At 44.1% G+C, this 21,396-nt stretch overlaps 1 protein-coding gene across 11 annotated transcripts in view; it reads right to left on the bottom strand.

Annotated features, from left to right (window-relative positions):
- The window catches only part of GRIN1 (glutamate ionotropic receptor NMDA type subunit 1), a 66,785-nt gene extending 45,389 nt beyond the window's left edge, over positions 1 to 21,396 (bottom strand). For 10 of the 11 annotated variants that reach the window (XR_004372617.2, XR_004372614.2, XR_004372616.2 and 7 more), the window contains exons 1-4: positions 21,313 to 21,396; positions 13,569 to 13,745; positions 7,122 to 7,184; positions 6,274 to 6,374 (exon numbers count right to left, since the gene is read on the bottom strand). Coding sequence is in view for 6 of the 11 variants with exons in the window: in XM_032772874.2 (XP_032628765.2) it covers positions 6,274 to 6,374; positions 7,122 to 7,184; positions 13,569 to 13,679 (275 nt within the window). In the remaining 5 variants the exon portion in view is untranslated. The remainder of the gene's footprint in view (positions 1 to 6,273; positions 6,375 to 7,121; positions 7,185 to 13,568; positions 13,746 to 21,312) is intronic. The other variant, XR_004372615.2, reaches the window with a different exon arrangement.

Below are 21,396 nucleotides of genomic sequence, written 5' to 3'. Positions count from 1 at the left end.
AGGATGCTTGGAATTACTTTAAGTGAAAGTTACAGAAACTATCTGAAGCCTGCATCCCAAGCAAGGGGGAAAAATAGTAGGGAAGGGTGGCTGACTAAGCTGAATGAGCAAACATCTCAACCAGGTGATGAAAAGAAAGCAGAAAGCCTAGAAGGAACGGAAGATGGGATGGATCAGCAAGGAAACCTACCCCTTGGCGCTCGCAAACTATAGGGAAAAAGTGAGAACTGCCAAAAGTCAAACACAGCTGGACCTTGCAAAGGAAATTAAAACCAATAGTAAAAGGTTCTTTAGCCATATAAATAAAAAGAAAACAAGTAAGGAAGAAATGGAACCATTAAGCACTTAGGATGGGGTGGAGATTAACGAAAATCTAGGTATGGCCCAATGCTTAAACATATATTTTGCCTCTGTTTGTAATAAGGATAATGAGGATCTTAGGGATAGTGGCAGGGTGGCTAATAGAAATGAGAAGTAGAAATAAGGATATGGGACTAAGTCAGGAGGCCCAGATAATCTTCATCCAAGAATATTAAAAGAACTGATACATAAAATTGCAAGCCTAATACCAAGGGTTATTAAAGAATCTGTAAAATCAGGGGTCATGCCCTGTGACTGGAGAATTGCTAATATCCCACCTATTTTTAAAAGAGGAGAAAAAGCGATCTGGGACACTACAGACCTGTTAGTTTGACCTCAATTGTATGGAAGGTCTTAGAACAAATTTTGAAAGAGAAAGTAGTTAAGGACAGAGGTAAACAGTAATTGGGATAAAATACAACATGGTTTTATGGACGGTAGATCATGCCAGACCAATTTGATCTCTTTCTTTGAGAAGATAATTGATTTTAGACAAAAGAAAGGCAGTTGATCTAATTTACCTCGATTTCAGTAAGGCATTTGATACAGTTCCACATCGGAAATTATTAGTTAAATTGGAGAAGATGGGACTCAATATGAGAATGGGAAAGTGGGTAAGGAACTAGTTAAAGGGGAGACTACAATGGATCATACTGACTGAACTGTCCTCAGGGTGTAGTTTTAGGACCAGTCTTATTTATTTTTATTAATGACCTTGGAACAAACAGTGGGAGTGTGCTAATAAAATTTGCAGATGACATGAAGAAGTTAAGAGGTGTTGACAATATGGAGGAAGACCAGAATATCATAAAAGAAGAGCTGGTAGAGCTTGAAAACTGAAGTAATAGAAATGGGATGAAATTTAATAATGCAAAGTGCAAGGTTATGCACTTAGGGACTAACAACAAGAATTTTTGCTATAAGCTGGGGACTTATCAGGTAGAAGTGACAGGGGAGGAGAAAGACCTCAGTGTATTGGCTGATCACAGGATGATTATGAACTGCCAATGTGATGTAGCCATGAAAAATGTTCTGTAACTTCAAATCTTTAAATCATGATTTGAGGACTTCAGTAACTCAGAGGTTAGGGGTTATGGTTATGGATGGGTAAGGTTCTGTGGCCTGCAACGTGCAGGAGGTCAGACTAGATGATCATGATGTCCCTTCTAGGCTTAAAGTCTCTGAGTCTCTGAGTAGAGGACTCTGAATGGCACCAAACAGACAAGAGGCAGAAGGGAAATGAAAAGCCACCAAAGGCAAAGAAGAACTGCAAGAGCAGGGAAGAGAGCGGTGGACAGTACTAAAAGCAGCAGAGACGAGAGTAACGTCCCTTTCACATAGCTCAGAGAAGTTTCCAGTGGAATGTTAAACATATTATAGTGTTTAGCCACGAGGTGACAATGTGTGAAACATGCTGCTGAGCATAGGCATTGCTGGCAATGCATTTAAGTATTGTAAAAGGTACAGGACACATTTCATGTATCTTTCTTTGAGGTGGAAGCACTGAAACCAGTCCATATCTGTTATATGACATGGTGTTAGAAGTGAAGGCAGTTGAACTAGTGCCTGGGGAGAACAGAAACAGAAGGGAACCAGGAACAAATGTTGCAAACAGAAGTAAACAAAAAGAACAAATGTTGCAGGATGTCATCAACATGGCACTCACTCTTCAATGCCCCAGAGAGCTTCATATCTGACAGACTTTCAAAATGGACAGACTAGAAGCAGTATTTTGCAAGATTTCACATTGCAACCAAACTCCACAAGGAAACTGGTGACTTTCAGGTATCCTCTTTAATGTATGCTATGGGGAAGCAAGCACAGCATATCTCTGAATCTTTTACCTTTATAGGAGATGGTCACAAAGATGACTATGAAAGGGCTATGGCTATGTTAGATGCACATTTTAATCCTCAGAAAAATGTGATTTATGAAAGGCCATGATTTCACCAGAGACTTCAACAACTAGGAGAATGTGTCAAATGTTTTATCAGAGCTTTACATGCATTGACATAAAACTTTGATTTTGAGACTGTAAAGTATGAAAATATCAGAAATGGATTAGTCTTAGAGCTTGAAGATAAAAATCTTCCACAGCAGTTACTATTTAAAAACAGACCTAACCATACACACAGCTATTTAAATAGCAAAGCAGTCTGAGCTGGTGAAACAGAAAAACCAAAAGCAACTTGCCAAACTTGAAAAAGAAGAAACTAACTTAGAAGCTGTAAACAAAGCATCATGAGTGCTAAAAGTAATTATGAGAGGATTCCCTGAGGCTAAGAGAGACAAATTCTAGGCTAACTACAAGGTATTTCAGACTCAATGCACAAGATATGGAAAAATTCATAGCCCAAGAGATGTAGGTCCTGCCAAAGGTGCAAGATGTAAAAAATGCACAAAATATGGATATTTTGCAGTTGTTTGCTGCATCAAAGCAATCAGGGAGTTAACTTGTAGTACAGACAATCAAGAACCATTTTGGTATTTCAGAACAGCTAGTGATGGACAATGAACCACAGTTTACTGAAGCAGAATTAAAGTAATTCCAAATGAAATCTGATTTTGGTCATATTACTAGCAATTCACATTACCCACAAGCAAATGGAAAGGCTGAGATAGCTGGACAGACAGCCATGAAAATCCTATAGCAGAAAGATCCACTCCTTGCTCTTCTGAGTTACAGATCAACACTGATATTATCTACTAGATATAGTCCAGCACAACTCCTAGTGGGAAGGCAGCTCAGAGCTGCTGTTCTGACTTTGGAAAAGAAGCTGTCTCCAAAGTGGTCAGACATGAAGAAAGTAGCCAAATCAGCTACAAAGGCAAAAAGAGCTTATGAATATTTTTATAAGAGACACCACTCAGTTAGAGAACTGCTGGGCCTAGAACCTGGTGACTACGTGTGTCAAACTAAATGGAGAAAACGAATGGAGAACTCCAGCTGTCGTAAAGAATAATAATTCATTGCCTAGATCATATGTGACTGAGAATGGCAGTTGAGAGTTCAACAGAAACTGTCAACATCTACAGTTTGTTCCTTAGAAAGAACAGTCAATAGAGCAAACTTTACAGATGGTGGATGCAGAACAACAAGAAGAATATTCAGAGACTCCAAACCAACCAGAGAAAGTCATTTCAACTAATGTACACACAGATGACCAAGCTGTTAAGTGTTCCTGTCATGTAATAAGAAAACCAGTCTGGTTCGAATACACTTAACACCATGATTTGTACTGAACTTTCAAAGATAGCATGATGATGTAATGGTAGAAGAGTAAAATAGAAAATGGAATGGAAACTTAAACTGTTCTTATACTGTCAGCCACTAGGTGGCACCATGTGTAATTTATGCATGCTGAGAGCAGCCATCACTGGCAGGGCACCGACATATATTAAAGGTACAAATCTCATGCATCTTTCTCTGGGGTGGAAGCTCTGTAACCAGTCTACATATGGTACGTGACAGAGGTCTTTAGTGAATGTGCCAAGCTGGGGCACTGCCTGCTCCCTGGTCCACAAGGTGTCCTCGGCTCAGCTCGCATCTCCCCGTGCACTTAGGGAAAGGTGACCAGAGAGGCTGCTTTGCAGACAGTGGTGAGGATGCCGCCAGGAAAACTGGGCCCCATATCCAGAGCCATGGGATGAGACCAAACCCTTGGCTGAGACTTTCCTGTTTCCTTCTCAGTGTATGTTTTCATTGTCAGCAGATGAGAGTAACTTCAGTATTGGCAGGTGGAGATGAGCGAAGTGGGGAAATGCATGTGTCCAGGTGGGGACATGGAGAACTGCCACAGCAGTTATAGATAAAGAAAAGTGGGAGTAAGAGGCGGTGCCAGGGCACGAGGCCTATGAGAAGGAAAATCCTGGGAGTTGGGGCAGGTAGCAGAAGGGAGAGCTGAGCACTGGCGAGTGGGTGAAGGTCAAGGAGGGCAAGGTGTCTCTCTGTCTCTCATCACCGGCATGAGTAATACAAGCCCTCAGACACCATGATCACAGGGCCATTTCCTTCATGGGCAGCTGCCATCCTGTTCTTTCATATAACTGGTCATGTCCGACAATTTCTCATACTCCCCAGAGGCCACAAGCACTTTCTGGTAAGGCTGGGATGAACCTCCTAGACCTATGGCTTCTCTTACAAGGTAGCCACGACTGCTTATGCTCTGCCATTTGATGTGTGACACTTTCCCACTGCTGTGTCTCTGTTCCCTGTCTGGACACAGGGCTCATCAAACCTCCCTACTTCACAGGGTGCTTGGGAGCTTCATTAATAAATGTCACTAACATGCTTGCAGATCCTCAGATGAAGGTCTAAGGATAGTGAGGTGGCAAAATGTGCAGATGTTACAAAACTACTCAAGTTGGTTAAGTCCCAAGCAGACTGTGAAGAGCTACAAAAGCATCTAACAAAACTGGGTGACTGGGCAACAAAATGACAAATGAAATTCAATGTGGATAAATGCAAGGTAGTGTAGAGTGGAAAATATAATCCCAACAATACATATCAAATGATAGGGTCTAACTTAGCTATTGCCACTCAGAAAAGAGATCTTCGAGTCATTGTGGATAGTTCTCTAAAAACATTCACTCAATGTGCAGCAGCCGCCAAAAAAGCAAACAGAATGATGTTGAGAATCATTAAGAAAGGGATAGATAATAAGACAATAATAATATCAGATTGCCTCTATATAAATCCATGGTACGCCCACATCTTGAATACTGTGTGCAGATGTGGTTGGCCCATCTCAAAAAAGAAATATTGGAATTGGAAACGGTTCAGTAAAGGGCAACAAAAATGATGAGGGGTATGGAACGGCTTCCGTACGAGGAGTGATTAATAAGACTGGAACTTTTCAGCTTGGAAAAGAGACAGCTAAGGGGGATATGATAGAGGTCTATAAAATCATGACTGGTGTGGAGAAAGTAAATAAGGAAGTGTTATTTACTCCTTCTCATAACACAAGAGCTAGAGGTCACCAAATGAAATTAACAGGCAGCAGGTTTTAACGAAACTAACAGAAGTGTCTGTTAATATCATGCGCAGACACACATACACACTCGCGCNCTATAACAGGGTTCAAAAAAGAACTAGATAAATTCATGGAGAATAGGTCCATCAATGGCTATTAGGGAGAGTGTCCCTAGCCTCTGTTTGCCAGAAGTTCGGAATGAGCGACAGGGGATGGCTCACTTGATGATTCCCTGTTCTGTTCATTCCCTCTGGGGCACCTGATACTGGCCACTGTCGGATGACAGGATACTGTCTTGGACCTTTGGTCTGATCCAACATGGCCGTTATTACGTTCTTATGACTATTACTGTTATTATCAACAACAATGTATTTCTATAAAAGCAGCAGAGAATCCTGTGGCACCTTATAGACTAACAGACATTTTGGAGCGTGAGCTTTCGTGGGTGAATACCTACTTCGTCAGTGGGTCTGCGTCTGACGAAGTGGGTATTCACCCACAAAAGCTCACGCTCCAAAACGTCTGTTAGTCTATAAGGTGCCACAGGATTCTCTGCTGCTTTTACAGATCCAGACTAACACGGCTACCCCTCTGATACTTGACATAATGTATTTCTACAATACAGTGGAATTCATGTTTGCCATGCCCCAGAATAATACAGACCACCTCTCCCAATGAGAAAACCACAGCAGCACATGAAAGATGCTTTAGATCTATATGCAGTGGAGTGGTCTCTCTGGATTTTCTCTCATACTTAACCATCTTGTTACTGCCAAATCCATTGGCTACTTCTTGCAGACTTATCTTGAAGGACCAGGTGTCCTCTGACGTATCCCTGATTTCAATGGGAATGTAGCGGTACAGCAGTGGAACATATATGCCTAGCTGTGAAGGGCTGAAGCAGAAGACAGATGGGAAAATCAGGTGCTCATTTCCTTACCTTGCAGAGAGGATGATAACCCGAGCCTCCAGCTCCTTCGCTTCAAGCAGTAGTGAAGTCACATTTTTGGTTCCCGGGTCAAACTGAAGAACTTTCTCAGCCTGTGATTAGTGTGAGCAAAGCTGGTTAGTGCAGTAGCCTAATGCTTGCTGGTGAGAGCCATTCTATCTAGAAAAGGTTCAAGAGAATTCATTAAACTGTATACAGCTCTGCTAGATATGGTAAGTTAACTAGGTTTTTTTTCTTTTTCTTTTTTCTTTTCTTTTCTTTCTTTGTTTTTCTTTCTTTCTTTTCTGTTTTAGGTTTTTTTGTTTGTTTGCTTTTTGGGAGGGGTTTTGCACTGTGCATGCAAACTGAAGTCAATCAAGACCCAAAAAGAGGCGTGCATTGTACAGGAAAGAGAAAAAGGCTTTTGAAATGCAATTGAAAACTCAAACCAGTGTTGTTTTTCAAAAACATGGGAAATAAAAAAAAAAATATTGCACAGGGTTAACCTTTGGGAGTAAAAGTGAGCATCTTACACCAAGGAACCATTTCCTTTGGGGAGGAAAGGGGGTCAGTTCAGTTTTCAAAAAGAAAAACTTGCAAGTTAATTACTGGTTCACATGCATGTCTCCAAAAGAAATCCTTCTGGGGTCAGCTGGCTACATTTCCATTCTCAAGTTCAAACCAAAACTATGTTAACATAAAAACGTGCTATCAAGAAACATAGTCATGGATCTTTTTTCTTTCTTTCTTTCTTTCTTTCTTTCCTTTTAATTTTTTTTTTTTTTTTTTTTTGGTGGCTGTGGCTATTTGTCATTTGCTAGTTAGACTGGTGGGCGGCGTGCATTTCCATGCAAATATACCTTGGGTCCTCGCTTGTTGTCATAGGAAAGTTGGTCGAGGTTTTCATAGTTCCTTTTTTTACTCTGATGAATAATGTGCACAGAGAAAATATGTAGACACAGAAGAATATTATAAACAGTTGAAAATGATGTGTAGTAAAGCAATCCAACATCCACCTCCTCCTCCACTGTTTGCTAAAGGGCCTCTATAACGCTGGAGCTCGCAAAAACCATTACTAATAGGAGAGAGTGTCTGGGCTGTTGTGAAAACCTCGAGTTGAAAAGCCACATTGATTAAAACAAGCCTGAACCTCGTGGCTGGTGCGATGCAGTTGTATGTTCCCATGTAGGAGAAGGAATTTTTTTCAGCATGAAATGCATATCTTAAATCCAGAAACAATTTACATGTCTATAATGCTTGAGCTGCTGTAATTCCATAAAATTACTGTGGAAGGTCAAAAGGACAAACTGTTCTGTATGGAAAAGTGCTAGATAAATGCAAGGTATTATGATGATGAACTTTTATTATCATTATTTTATTACTGTCTTGTTCACCCTGAATGAGTGCTCAAAGTGAAATGTCTGTCTGGACTTCACATCTGCTGCGGGGACTGGAGGGCTTTGTGGAGCTTTGCTCTCACCCAAAAGAGAGAGAAACACGTGTTCTATTCTGTTCTGGATCAAAGCGTGAATGTGGAAGCAGTGGTGATCACAAGATGACATGCCAGCCTTTACCTGCTGCATGGCGGAAGGCAGGTCACCAAAACACACCTTGGGAATCCAATTACAAAATGGACACTTGCCCTTGGAAAATACAGATATAGTAGAAAATGGTCCTTTCTGCCCAGCACTGTGGGTTACTATTGCCATGGCACACCGGGCAGGCCCTTCACCTGGGGAGCTCTCCCTGACCTCAGTGGGAACACTAGGTGTGATCAGGTGCAGGATAGGCACTGTGGATAAAAGCTCTGAACCATAAGTTGGGGAGAAGAGTTCATCCCTCCTTCTTTTTCAGTTAGAGTATTGACCAATTTCCCATTCTCAGCCTCAGAATGCTCAGTCCCAAAGCAGCCAGTGGCACGGGACTTCCCTCTGAGCTTGCCTTTCCTACAGGTTACCTGTGAAAGGACACATAACCCAGAGGGCTGGATCCTGCAACAGCTTAGTACAGAGCAGAGATCATAATACTTGGAGAAGCCAGTGCTCGTGCTGGTAAACATTACAACTGCTAGTGCATGCAGGATCAAGGCTGAGTTGTATTAAAGCTAGAGAAGGATTTAACCCATTCCCTTTAGATCTGAACACTTCTGGACTTTGGGGGATTCAAAGTCTTCCTCCAAATTTTGCAGCATAGTCTCTTGTAGAACAAAATCCCTGATGGGGATCGGCCGCGCGTCTACCAAAAAGTGAAGAAGTAATGCATTGCCCCCCAAGTCATTCCTTAAACATGCATCTGTTTTCATCTCTGCATCTTGATTTGCAAACTGCATTGATTGTCTCCCTCTCTCTGCTCTCAGAGCTGCTTCTTTTAAAGACTTGTTGCTATTTCTCCTGCCTGTACAATGCTTGCAGGCGCTATACAGTGAAAGGATGGGCTTTTCCACTGCCTTTCTCCTCCCTGTTTTTTCCTCCAAATAAATCAGGCAAGATTTTTATTTCCCTAAGAATCTAGAATGTTAGACAGTAACTGTCTCTATTGTAGAAAAGAATCTGAGGAAATAAAATATACTCTGAGCCCAATTCTGTCGTCGTTTCGGACTCCTTCTATTGGTGTCCATGGTAAGAATTTCCAGCGCTTCTTCTCAGTTCTCATCATATCACTTGGCACAGGGAGACAGAGCAACATTACAACAGAGGAAAGCAGTGTCTGGGTGGCAGAAGGCAATGAAAGATTCACTCCCTTCCAGATGCATTGGTCCTCTCACTCAGGCAGCAGCTAGTCAGCAGTGCACTCGAGCTTCCTGTGTTTCCTATTTCTTTTATTTTCCAGTCTTGAATGACCTTGTGCACATGCCTAGCGGTGATGTCCTAGATGTGGACTGGACAAAAGATTGGAGAGTAGGGAACGATTCTATCCTGGGTCTACAGGCGCTAGACAAGATGGGACCTAACAAGACTTTCCTAGAGCTCCAGGTTCGCCATGGTGGCAGAAATGTCAAGAGTGCTGTGAATTTTCAGTTTGTTTGTGACTTTGCTTTGTGTCTAGGATTTTCCTTTGTATCCATGGTTTCAGAGGCTGCACAGCTGTGGGGGCTGGAGGGGGTGTCACGCAGGCCATGGCTCAACCACTTTTTACAACGTGGGGCAGGTGATTCATTAGCGCCAGGGCCAGGAAGGAGGCATCATGAGGGGAGAGCCATGCCTGCACATGGGGGGGATGGCAGAAAGGGAGCCAGGCAAGCCCCAAGGAACAGGACCCACCACTGCAGGTGAGTGCAGGGCAGGGTCCCTCTGCTACCCACCCCCAGGTCCTCTCACTCCCCAGGGGGGCAGGGCTGGACCCTCCCCTATGTGATCCCCCCACTTTAAATGGCATTGCGATGCCATTACACGCCAGTTCCCTCTAAATCCTTGACTTTTACTAAATTTACTGTGACTGTTCAGTGATTTTTGATAAAAAATGCTGTGACAAGCCTGCAACCTCTGTCTCTCCCATCCCTAATTTCTATGAGTTATCTCGTTAGCTGCTCTGGTTCCCAAGGGTTGTTGCTGGGCTCCCCATAGAACAGCAAAGCTACACAAATCATTCCAAATGATCAGATTTCACCTCTTTGTGCATTGTCCAGGAGCTGATTGTCATTGTCTTTAATTAATTAACCTAATTAAATAATGTCTGTACAGTTCTGAGTCTACAGCATGTATTTGCAGGCCGCCCAGAGGATTCAGGGGGCCTGGGGCAAAGCGGGAAAGCTGAGGCGCTTGTACTCAGTCTGGGTCTTCAGCGGCATTTTGGTGGCAGAGGACCCTTCAGTCGCTCCACATCTTCAGCAGCACTGAAGAGCCCCCACCACCACTGAAATGCCACCAAAGACCCAGACCGCCGCCAGGCCAGGGCTCGTGGGGCACCTGTGGGGCCTGGGGCAAATTGCCCCACTTGCCCCCCCCCAGGTGGCCCTGTGTATTTGATATTTGACATTTAAAATGTTTGGCTGGGACATATGGGTTGTAGGTCATATGTCTGTTTCCTGATTGGGTGAGTGTATCTCTTAGTATCAGGCATTTGAGGCGAAGACTCGTGCTCAGAAATTAAAAATTCACTTTCCACAACTAGTCTCCAGCATTTGCTTAGGAGCTGTGGTTTGCCCAGTGCTCTGGTTTGCTGGCACACTTGCAGACCAGAAGCATAGCAGGCCCGGGATTCAGACAGCACAGAGTCACTTAGCAACGCAAATGTACTTTGGGGTCTTTACTGCAGTCTTGAACAATCTCTAATAAACTCTGGCTAGTGTTCAAGTGTTAATTGAAATTACTTAGGCTGCTTGCAGAAGGCAGAGCTCCTCAGCCTGACAAACAGCAGCTAGGTCAGGCTGATAGTCACTGGAGATGTGCTTGAACCAAACCTGAAATCCAGCTGTTCACAGAGAACCCAGCACTGGATAAACATAAATGCCTGTGTTAAAATTACTAAACCACCAAAACAGTGTTTGGGTAACACACAGAGCCTGACTGGACTCTCTGTGGCTGTCAGGTAAGATGTAACAGGAGTTCCTATTGCTACCACCGATGGTTTCAGTCCCCAAGAACAAGAGAACGTGGAGTTAGAGATAAGGAATTTTACAGTGATCAATCTGCATGAATATCCAGTCTTCCATAAGTGGATGGCGGCAGCTTCTCCTTTGTACTCATTCACTGTTCTGCGCCAGATCAATGTTCAGTCTGACCATATGGTTGGGGAAAGGACTAGGGCAGGGCTCAGGTCATGGAAAGGAAGGAAATGGACAAAGATTCAGGTGCATTAAATGCCCAGGGATCAAACCCTCTGTGATAAAAGGGGCAATCAGAGCCAGAAGAGACTGGGGAAGAGGTGAAGAAACCCTATGTATCACCTCGGTTATGCAGGAGGTCAGTATAGATAATCACAAGAGTCCATTCTGGCCTTGTAATCTATCAGCCAGCTTCTAGAGTGACCCACATATCACAGCTGTTGGTTGGATCAATGGAAACCTTTCCAGCAAAGGAAAAGGGCATGAGATGGCCTGGCAGTTGCCAAAGAAGAGGCAAAGGAGAAGGAGACCTATCACCCAAGACACTGGTCCTAGCATCTAGAGGAGGGTGTCTGTAGCAGCAGGGGATGTCATGTATTCACTTGAACACAGTGCAGGCCCCCACAGACCCCCAGTCCCACCCCGTGCTCTCAGTGGCTCTGCTTCACAAGTGATAGGCTGACGAAGAGTATAACACAGAGCTGGGGCAGTGCCCCCTGGGGCCTAAGAGGACACAAAGGACCAGAGCATGGCCGTGAGTGTCATGTTCTTTTGCTGATCCAAAGGCCAGTGCAGGAAACAGCAGGGAGTGGGGGAACTGAGAGAGAATAGTACAGAGTAAGCAGCAATTTTTGCCAGTAGCAAAAATCCCCAGCAGCTGGAGATGGGACACTAGATGGGGAGGGCTTTGAGTTACTACAGAGAATTCTTTCCCAGATGTCTGGCTGGTGGGTCTCACTGATCACCATATTTGGGATTAGGAGTTTTCCCCTAGGTCAGATTGGCAGATTTTCATCTTCCTCTGCAGCATGGGTAAAGGTCACTTGCAGATCTAAATTAGTGTAAATGGTGAATTCTCTGTCACTTGAAGCCATGATTTGAGGACTTCAGTAACAGGTTAGGGATCTATTTCAGGGTTGGGTGAGGGTCTGTGGCCTGCAGTGGTCAAACTAGATGATCATGATGATCCCTTCTGACTAACATCCACGAGACTTGTGCTGCAGCAAGGAACTCTTAGTCTTCCTATTCAGGGGAAATATTTGACTCTAAGAGCCATTTGGGCCATGGAAGAAACTGCCCATGCACCCATCTCTCAGGGATGGCCCACAGGTAGCTAATTCAGTGCTGGTCCATTGTAGAAAGAAGCATGTGCTAGATGAGGTGCCTCCCACCTCAAAGGTCTCTCTGAGTCTAAGCAGACTCAACAAGCAATGTCTACCAATCAACTAACCCACGTGGAGATATACACCTATCTCATAAAGCTGGAAGGGACCCTGAAAGGTCATTGAGTCCAGCCCCCTGCCTTCAGTAGCAGGGCCAAGTACTGATTTTGCCTCAGATCAAAGTGGCCCCCTCAAGGATTGAGCTCACAACCTTGGGTTTAGCAGGTCAATGCTCAAACCACTGAGCCATCCCTCCTGCTCCACTCTTCTACATCTGGTGGGCAGCCCAGCAGCTGCTGCTATGTCTAGAGCCTAACAAATTCCAGGTGTTGCCAGTGCTACACAGCAGGCTCCAGAGGTACCACTCACAGGGACAGCCTGGTAGGCAGGAAGTGCAGCTACTTTACAGGTCTTCTCTGGGAAGCTCCCAGAGTGTGAGAGGCTTGGATGTTTCCTACCTGAAATGGACCCGAGATTGTTACCTTGTGCACCTGAGTGCGGGTGAGAACTATCACTTCCACAGGCCAGTCAAGGAGGAGGCTCCACATCTTCTAGTTAAAAGATTTCCCTTCAAACTGCTCAGAGTAAGAGTGCAGTCAAGGGACTTCCTGTCTTGTATGTGCCTGCTCAGTTTTAATTGTAGGAACAGAGCTCTCCTACTGGCTCAGGCTCCCACTATCCACAGATGACTCAGACATGCCCACGCTGAACATAGCTATCTGCCTGCTCGCTTGACACTGAAAATAGGTGCAGTGCACCTCCTTCATAAAGCTGCTCTCAGAAGCCACAAACTCACTCTCGTTTACAGCCTGGGGCATGTCAGGAAAGCGTGTTTAGCATGTGCTTCAATGAAGATGGGTTAGGGCCTATGATAACAGCCAAAGGGCTGAGAGCTGTGTAGAGAGGGCGCTTTATAACTCTGCCCTTTCCCTCCTAAGCCACAAAGCAAGTGCCAATTAGCCAATTAAAAAGCTGTTCTTCTGGCTCTGTTTCATAATTAGTGTTGCCAAGTCTGCATTGTACCCTAGGGAAGTGTCAAAGGGGAGAGGTGCTTTTCCTAAACTGTGCGATTGGTTCTCTCCCTGGGTGGGAATCGCCTGGGCGAAGTATTTGCAGAGCTCCAGGTTATTCTTCCCTTCATTTTGTAGTTGATTTACACGTAGGAGATTTCGACCATGGCAAAGCAAGTGAAATGAATAAAGTACAAAGTTCTGTCAGGTACTAGTCAGACACTGTTGAAGCTTTAAGCATAATGTTAGCCATGTTACAATGGAAAGAAAAGGTGTTTTACATACAGAAATCTACACACATACAACAGCCTGAGACTTCTAGCTTTGTTGTTGTTCTTTAACAAAATTACATGACAATGTTTAGATACTGACCTTGGATTCTCTCTCTTCCAGCAGTGTCTCCAGTTTCTTCTGTGCAGCGCGACCCTCATGGTCATCACTGACTATGAGTATGATGTGATTCCAGTTGTACACTCGCATCATCTCAAACCAGACATTGGACTGGTGAGAGTACGGTGGGACAGTGCGCAGGAAGGACAGGTGGATGCTCTGCAAGGAACAACAAAGGATAAACAGAGACTTTTGCAGCTCATTCTTGCAGAGATATGTCTCATTGACCAATCAGTTCCACAAGTACTGGCCAAGGATCAGAAGTCTAGCAACACAGGAATTTCTGGTGACCCTGAAATATAGATCTTTGGGTCTCAAATCTTTAATTGGCCTCTATAATCTGGATTTCCCCTTTTTTTGGCTCTATTTTCTAGCTCTGATTTCAGACACTCTTGTTTTCTGGGGCTAGTCCAGTGCCTGGGGAGGTTGAATGTGCGGCCTATAAGAAACAGAGCAGACCTTGTTATTCATTGTCAGTAACATTCAGTGTGTGCTTAGCCCTTTTTTCTGATTGTAGATTGTGACAGATGACAGCTTCTTCTAAGCAAGCACATTTATTTTTAAGGTAAAAGCATCACAAATAAAACATAAAAACAGTAAAAGAACCTACACACGTTAAGTGCTTACCAGTGTCACCTATCAGTTTTATTGGATTTAGTGGGTCAAGGTCTTTCAACCCTTCCACAATGGTTGCCCTTCCCCTGCCTTGGAAAGAAGGTCCTATCCTTTTGCTGGATCAGAAAGCAGGCCCAGAGTTAGTTTAAATGCAGGCTATTTATCCAAAAGTCCTTTTGCTTTTAAAGCCATAATATCCTTTTCCCAAAGCAAAGAATACAGACTATCTAACAACGCACCCTAAACCAACACCCCAACCCTTACTGAGTCTGCATGGAAATTTTTCTTGTACATACAGCAAAGGCCATCACACCAGAAACTTGAACACAGATTAAACACCTTGGGAGCATTTGATGGGATTTCATGACATGGGGCTTAATTATTGTTTTAGGAGTCCCAGTGTCTCTCCAGTCAATGAATGACTACCACTTTCTGCTCCAACTGGCAATCCAGTGGATCTGCCCCTAAGAGGGTGCAGCAAGACATGTCTACAGTAGTTTGCTTGGAAAGCAGAAGGGGTGATCAGACCCTCTCAGTTAGTGCCAGACCTGCAAGGGACTGTGGAGCCAACATGCAAATAGGGTGCCTGACAGGGAACGGGGGATCCCTGCTGCCAGTATCCAAGAGGAATCATGTTATCTTCCCAGTATATGCAGAAAAATTCCTGGAGAGAGTGGGGTGAGACAGCCTTCTTCTCCAGGAGAAGGATGAGACCTACTGATGTGAAGGGAAATCTGTGACACCCACCCAAGGGTGGGAAATGCCCAAGAAATGTGTATGACAGCTACTTGGGAGACGTCAAAGGTAGCTCCAGCCAGGAAGAAAGGGGAATGTCTTCCCACAATCTATGACTGCCTGATGGTCTGTGAAAATGTGTAAGACCCTGAGATGGGTGGAGGAAAAATTGCTGCACACCCTGACTCAGTATGTGAGGATCAAAAGTCCACCCTAGTGGAGTGGGGTGTCAATACACTTACCCCAGATAAGCTGGGATTGTATGTAACCTTTCTAGGGGGAGTTGGGACAATTGTGATGCCATGCAGTATCTTTGGGGTCCACTGCTTTAAATGAATGGTTCCTGTATGATTGTGTCCTATTCCATGGGGCAGGGCTGCACAACTCCTCCAAGAACCACAAACGGTGGGGATTAAGGCAAATCAGCCATGTTGGAACCTCCAAAATAGGTACCATTTCCTGCGGAGGCTCATGCATACTGGTTCAAACTGGATTTCCAGAGAACAACTGACAAAGAAAGGACTTTGTATAAATAGCTGGAGTGCAAACTGACCCAGACTCTTTGTTCTGATCTAATAAATGGACAAAACCTCCTGTCCAAAGGGTGCCCCAATTCTCATGGAAGGGTTGGAACGACTGAACCTACCAGGATCCCTTGAGACTCTGGGATGATCTATGGTAAGCTTTTAGCCTGTGTATAGGAACCTTTATTGTTTTTACGAACATAGGAATAGCCATCTCAGACCAAAGGTCCATCTAGGCCAGTATCCTGTCTGATGACAGTAGCCAATACCAGGTGCTTCTGAGGGAATGAACAGAACAGGGAATCATCGCGTGATCCATCCCCTGTCGTCCACTCCCAGCTTCTGGCAATCAAAGGCTAGGGACACCTAGAGCATGGGGTTGCATCCCTGACCATCCTGGCTAATAGCCATTGATGGACATATCCTCCATGAACTTATCTAGTTCTTTTTTTAACCCGATTATAGTTTTGAACTTCACAACATCCCTTGGCAACGAATTCCATGGGTTGACTGTGCGTTTTGTGAAGAAATGCTTCCTTTTATTTGTTTTACACCCGCTGCCTATTAATTTGTTATGAGAAGGAGTAAATAACACTTTCTTATTCACTTTCCCCACATCAGTCATGATTTTATAGATCTCTATCATATCTCTTCTTAGTCCTCTCTTGTTCAAGATGAAAATACCTCATCTTTTTAATCTCCCTTCATACAGAAGCTGTTCCATACCCTTAATCATATTGTTGCTCTTCTTGGTAACTTTGCCAATTCTGATATATCTGTTATGAGACGGGGAGACCAGAACTGCAAGCAATATTCAAGGTGGGGGAATACCATGGATTTATACAGTGGTATTATGCTATTTTCTGTCTTATTATTGATCCTTTTCCTAATAGTTCCTAACACTCTGTTAGCTTTTATGACTGCTGCCACACATTGAGTGGATGTTTTCAGAGAACTATTCACAATGACTTCACGATCTCTTTCTTGAGTGGCAACAGCTAAATTAGAACCCATCATTTTGTACGCATAGTTGGGATTATATTTTCCAATGTGCATTACTTTGCATTTATCAACACTGAATTTCATCTGCCATTTTCTTACTCAGTCATCCAATTTAGTGAGACCCACAGTCTGTTTTGGGCTGAACTATCTTGACTAATTCTGTATCATCTGCAAGGTTTTCCATCTCAGTGTATAACCCTTTTTCCAGATCATTTATGAATACGTTGAATAGGACTAGTCCTAGAACAGACCCCTGAGGGACACCACTATTTACCTCTCTCCAATCTGGAAACTGACCATTTATTCCTACCCTTTGTTTCCTATCATTTAACCAGTTACCGACCTATGAGAGGACCTCCACTCTTATCCCGTGACAGCTTACTTTGTGTAAGAGCCTTTGGTGAGGGACCTTGACAAAGGCTTCCTGAAAGTCCAAGTACACTATATCCACTGTTGTATTTCAGACTCTGAGAAATGTAAACATTTGGAATTTCATTTTTTTAATGAAACTGTTTTCCCATTTTCCAGCCAACTCTAGGTCTGATACTGACGGCCTGTACAACCTTAATTCAGCTCCCTCGTCTGTATGAATGAGGCAAAGATTTCATGGAAAAAACAGTATGTGATCATGTCATTAAAGACTAACATAATGCATACGTACAAATTGGGCCAACTTAAGGTTGCACAGACAATCTTCATTCTTGAATTTGCTAATTTCGGAGTGCTTGGCATTGCAATCTGACCGTTCTTTTCACATAGTTTTTTTTAATGTAATTTCCCACATTTTAAAAATACACACAAATTTTTACAAAATGAAAATATCATGATGGTGAACCTGCATACTTCATCAGCAGGACTGGGATCTTTAGAGCCACAGCACAGATCCTTGGTAACAGGGTAACTGGTAGCAATAGAATACTGTTATCTTTAGGCTTGGCAGAGTTGGGGTTTTTTGTATAATTTTGGCAGATATCAGTGTTTGTTTTTAAGCTTGATTTTTTATTTTTATTGATTTAAATTTCCACAGTTATGGGAAATTGGGGGAGGGGTCAGACAATTATTTATTGACAGTAACACTGAGAGTCAAAAAGTTAAAGCATGGAAACTGTTAAAACACAAACTATCAACATCAAAATACACAAAATAAATTGTCTTAAATCACCAAATCAGACCTGTTTTTACTGTTCAATCACTAGGCCATTTGTAACTATTCAAAAGTCGAAATCACTGCATTTTGACTAATAAATTCTCAAGCAGCACGTTTCTTACCTTGCGTCTCCATAAATGTAGATTATTATTGATAGAAATATTTGTGTGGGAGGGAGGGGTGAACCTGACATTTAGAGACACGCCCACTGTCAGTGGGTTTCACTGCTCTTTGCTGTGAAATGGGGGTGAGCCTAAGGGCAGGTCTACACTAGAATCGCTATATCAGTTCAGCTGCACCGCTGCAGTGCATCTGGTGAAGACGCTCTGTGATGACAGAAGAGCGCTTTCCTGTCAGAATAATTACTCCACCTCCATGAGAGGCAGAAGCTACGTTGACAGGAGAGCACCTCCTGCTGACATAGCGCCGGTGCGGACAGCGCTTAGGTTGCTGTAACTTGCGTTGCTTGGGGGGGTGTGTCTTTTTCACACCCCTGGGTGACACAAGCTAGATCAACTTAAGCAGTCATGTAGACTGTCCTCAGGACTTCTGGGTTCCATTCCAGACTTTAGAGGGGAGTGTTCTCTAGTGGTCACAGACTGTTCTGCTCTAGTCTCCTCAAGCCTCTCCGTGTCCCCTTCCACTTCCATCCTTGCTCCCTTTCCTGTCCCCATACCTCCTCATCCTTCCCACTCCCAGTGCCCTCCCTCTGAGGCTTCCATCCCTCCTCTCCTGCCCTGCTTCTCGCCCCCGTTCCTCTCTTTTGCACTCAAGGCAGCTGCTCCTTCCTCCCCTCCCCTCTACCTGGACCCAGGAGGGGGATCATTGAGAGCACAGGAGAGACAGGTCCCTGATCTCAGCCCTGGCACCTGACCTCCCCCAGCTGCCAGGAGGAGCAAATGAAGGGAAAGTCCTGGTCAGCTCGAGAATGGTGCCCCCAGAGTGGCTCTGTGGAGATAGTGCATGAGCAGGCCAGTCACGCACAGGAGCAGTGAAAGGATGGAGCATGCCCAGCACAGATGGAATCTTTGGAGAATTTAGCTGCCAAACTAACAAGTCTGTATTGAGCACATGCAAACTGAGATTTTTCAGAAGCTCATAATGTACCCCCAGTTGGCCAAATTTCACATGAACTCCAAAAGGCACCAGGGGGACTCTGTTGTCTGGTTTCAAACCCGTGCTACAAATCATGGCTGCACTACAGCTTTGAAATGAAACAGGTATGATCATTGTTAATATGGGAAGAACAATGTGTTTTCCTCCAATCTCATTCTCAGAAATGGCTGAACTGCTTTTGCTGAAACTTAAACAAACAAACAAAATATTAGCCTGAGACAGACACCTAGGAAGTTTCAGCCTGAACAGTTTCATTTTGGCAACTGAAAACAGGGTCTTATAATGGAAGTGTCAAGTCATCTTAACTATAGTTGCTGCTACCCGCCGCCTACAATAAACATCATTCATTGCAGTGAGTATTATCTCTGCTGAGAAAAAAACCCTAGACTCATGTATAAGTGAATATCCCTCCATCCCTGGCATCAGTTGCACGATTAAAATGCCTTTTTAATTGGCAGGACCCCTCATAACCCATATGGGATGTCCTTGATGCTGGCATGGATACAGGAACCCCATCACCCCTCCAGCTGTAAAACCCCACACATTTCCTAGCCTCTGATAGCACTTTCCTCCGAAGTCCATGCAATTCCCAATTTTCAACATCACCCATGTCTCTTCTCCTGTCCTAATGGCATCAGACAGGCACCACACTGGGTGGTAGTGAAATCTGATCAGTGCTTCCATCACAAGCTATTCAGCATTACTGTAGACTCAGTGCTCATTAGCCGGAAGCACCAAAGTATTCAGTTGTCCCTTGCTGACAAGTTTCCCCCATGACTTTACCACATCCCAGATTCTTATGGCTACGGATGCTCCTGGATCAGTGTTAAAGGACTCCACTGCAGCCCTGCTTATGGCAGCTGTACTGAACTTTAACCAGTGCTCTGAAGAACTAAGGTTGTCCACAGAACTGTTACAAGATGGGTACTGGCAATACAGCTCCCCCACCCTGCCCTTCACTGGGGCTCACCTGGTTTTTGGAGGAGCCACCTTTGGGGTATTTCAGACTCTAGCATTAATCAGTCTTGGCCTTGGTTTTTCTACTGAAGTTGCTAACAAGGTAGCAATTGAGATAATGGGGGAGGTTTTTTTGCAGGAGGGAGGAATTGGGGTTTATTTGAGGACTCATGCCCTGTTGGAACTGGCTGAGAACATTCACTCCTTACCCATAGCTCCAGACCTGGCTCCATAGCTCAAGGGTTAGAGAATTGGTCTTGTAAACCTGGGGTTGTGAGTCCAACTCTCACAGGGGCCTAGGTAGCAGTCTTTCAAGGGGGGAAGGGATAGTTTAGTGGTTTGCACATTGGCCTGCTAAATCCAGGGTGGTGAATTCAATTCCTGAAGTGAGCTATTTAGGGACCAGGGCAATAATCTGTCTGGGGACTGGTCCTGCTTCAAGCAGGCAGTTGGACTAGATGACCTCCTGAGGTGCCTTCAGATGTGAGTGACAAGAGATATGCATTGAGCTTTTGCTCTTTCATTTCATGTGAATCCATTGGTCCTCCCTGACTGAACTTTGGCTTCCTTTGGAATGTGGATGCAATGGCTATTTTTGCATTGACATTTGCATCAGTGAATGTTCACATTTTCCAGGCAAAAGCCATCAGCATACGAAATATGGACTCTTTTGAGCTTTGAAATCGACTCATTTTTACTCAATACATTTAGCACTGTTCTACCTGAAAATTGGTCCAGCTTCAGGTTAGCAATACCATGAGAATGTCACAGCCCTTCTGCAAGGACTCTGTGGAATGCCTTTGCTTTTACAAAAGAACTACATTGTACAAGGTCAGCCCTGAAGTGAGGAGTGTCTGATGAAGGAGCCACCCACCATACTGCCCTGCACATGGCCAAATGCATCGAATTCACCTCTCTGCAGAGGGCCAGCACAAAGCCTAGGCAAGGCACACTTACATCCTCAAAATAGGGGGTGTATCAGACATGAATGGCACCTAGTCCTTGCCTGGCCCTCTGCAGGGGGGTGAATCGCACTCCAAAGTGAATAGACCTCTTCCTTTTCACGCTGTACTTTGGAACCGGACTTACTATTTTTTGGCTGCTGGGCAGGCTGGGTGTTATTTCAAACCAGAGGAGAACTAACATCACCAGTGTTAATCTCCAATCACACACAGACTGAACAAAACCAAATAACCTTGAAGACTGAAAGAGCTCCTGCCAAATGAATAGACAGTATCAGGGTCCTCCTCCATCTCTGCAGTTCCTCCAGTATCCAGGGACCACCCAGGAGGCTCCCAGCTGTCACCAGTCAGCAGTTCAGGAGCTAGTTCATGCATTTGATTTGACTAAAGAGCTGTGAATACAGCAGCCTGACAGAGAAACACGCAGAAATGATCCAGCGATATGTAGGTCAACATTGTGACATGTCAAAACCAATGAATTCAGAGAGAGCCAGAGTAGAAGAGAAAAAGTGAGAGTTATCAGATTAATATGGAGAGGATAGATAGATAGATAGATAGATAGATGTATTCTGGAGAAAGTAGTGCAGAAATCATTAGTCACTTCTGATGGACGTTCTTCATTTATATCACATGTATGAGATATGAACTAGGAAACATGCATCAGTTACCTTATCAGAATATATAGACAAGCGTGTTGTCAGACCAATGACAGGAATCCTGTAGAAGCCAGCTGTGTATGATACAGGTGTTGG

This window comes from Chelonoidis abingdonii, chromosome 24 (genome assembly GCF_003597395.2).
Source record: "Chelonoidis abingdonii isolate Lonesome George chromosome 24, CheloAbing_2.0, whole genome shotgun sequence".
NCBI lineage: Eukaryota > Metazoa > Chordata > Testudines > Testudinidae > Chelonoidis > Chelonoidis abingdonii.
This window is presented reverse-complemented; position numbering and strand designations above follow the sequence as displayed.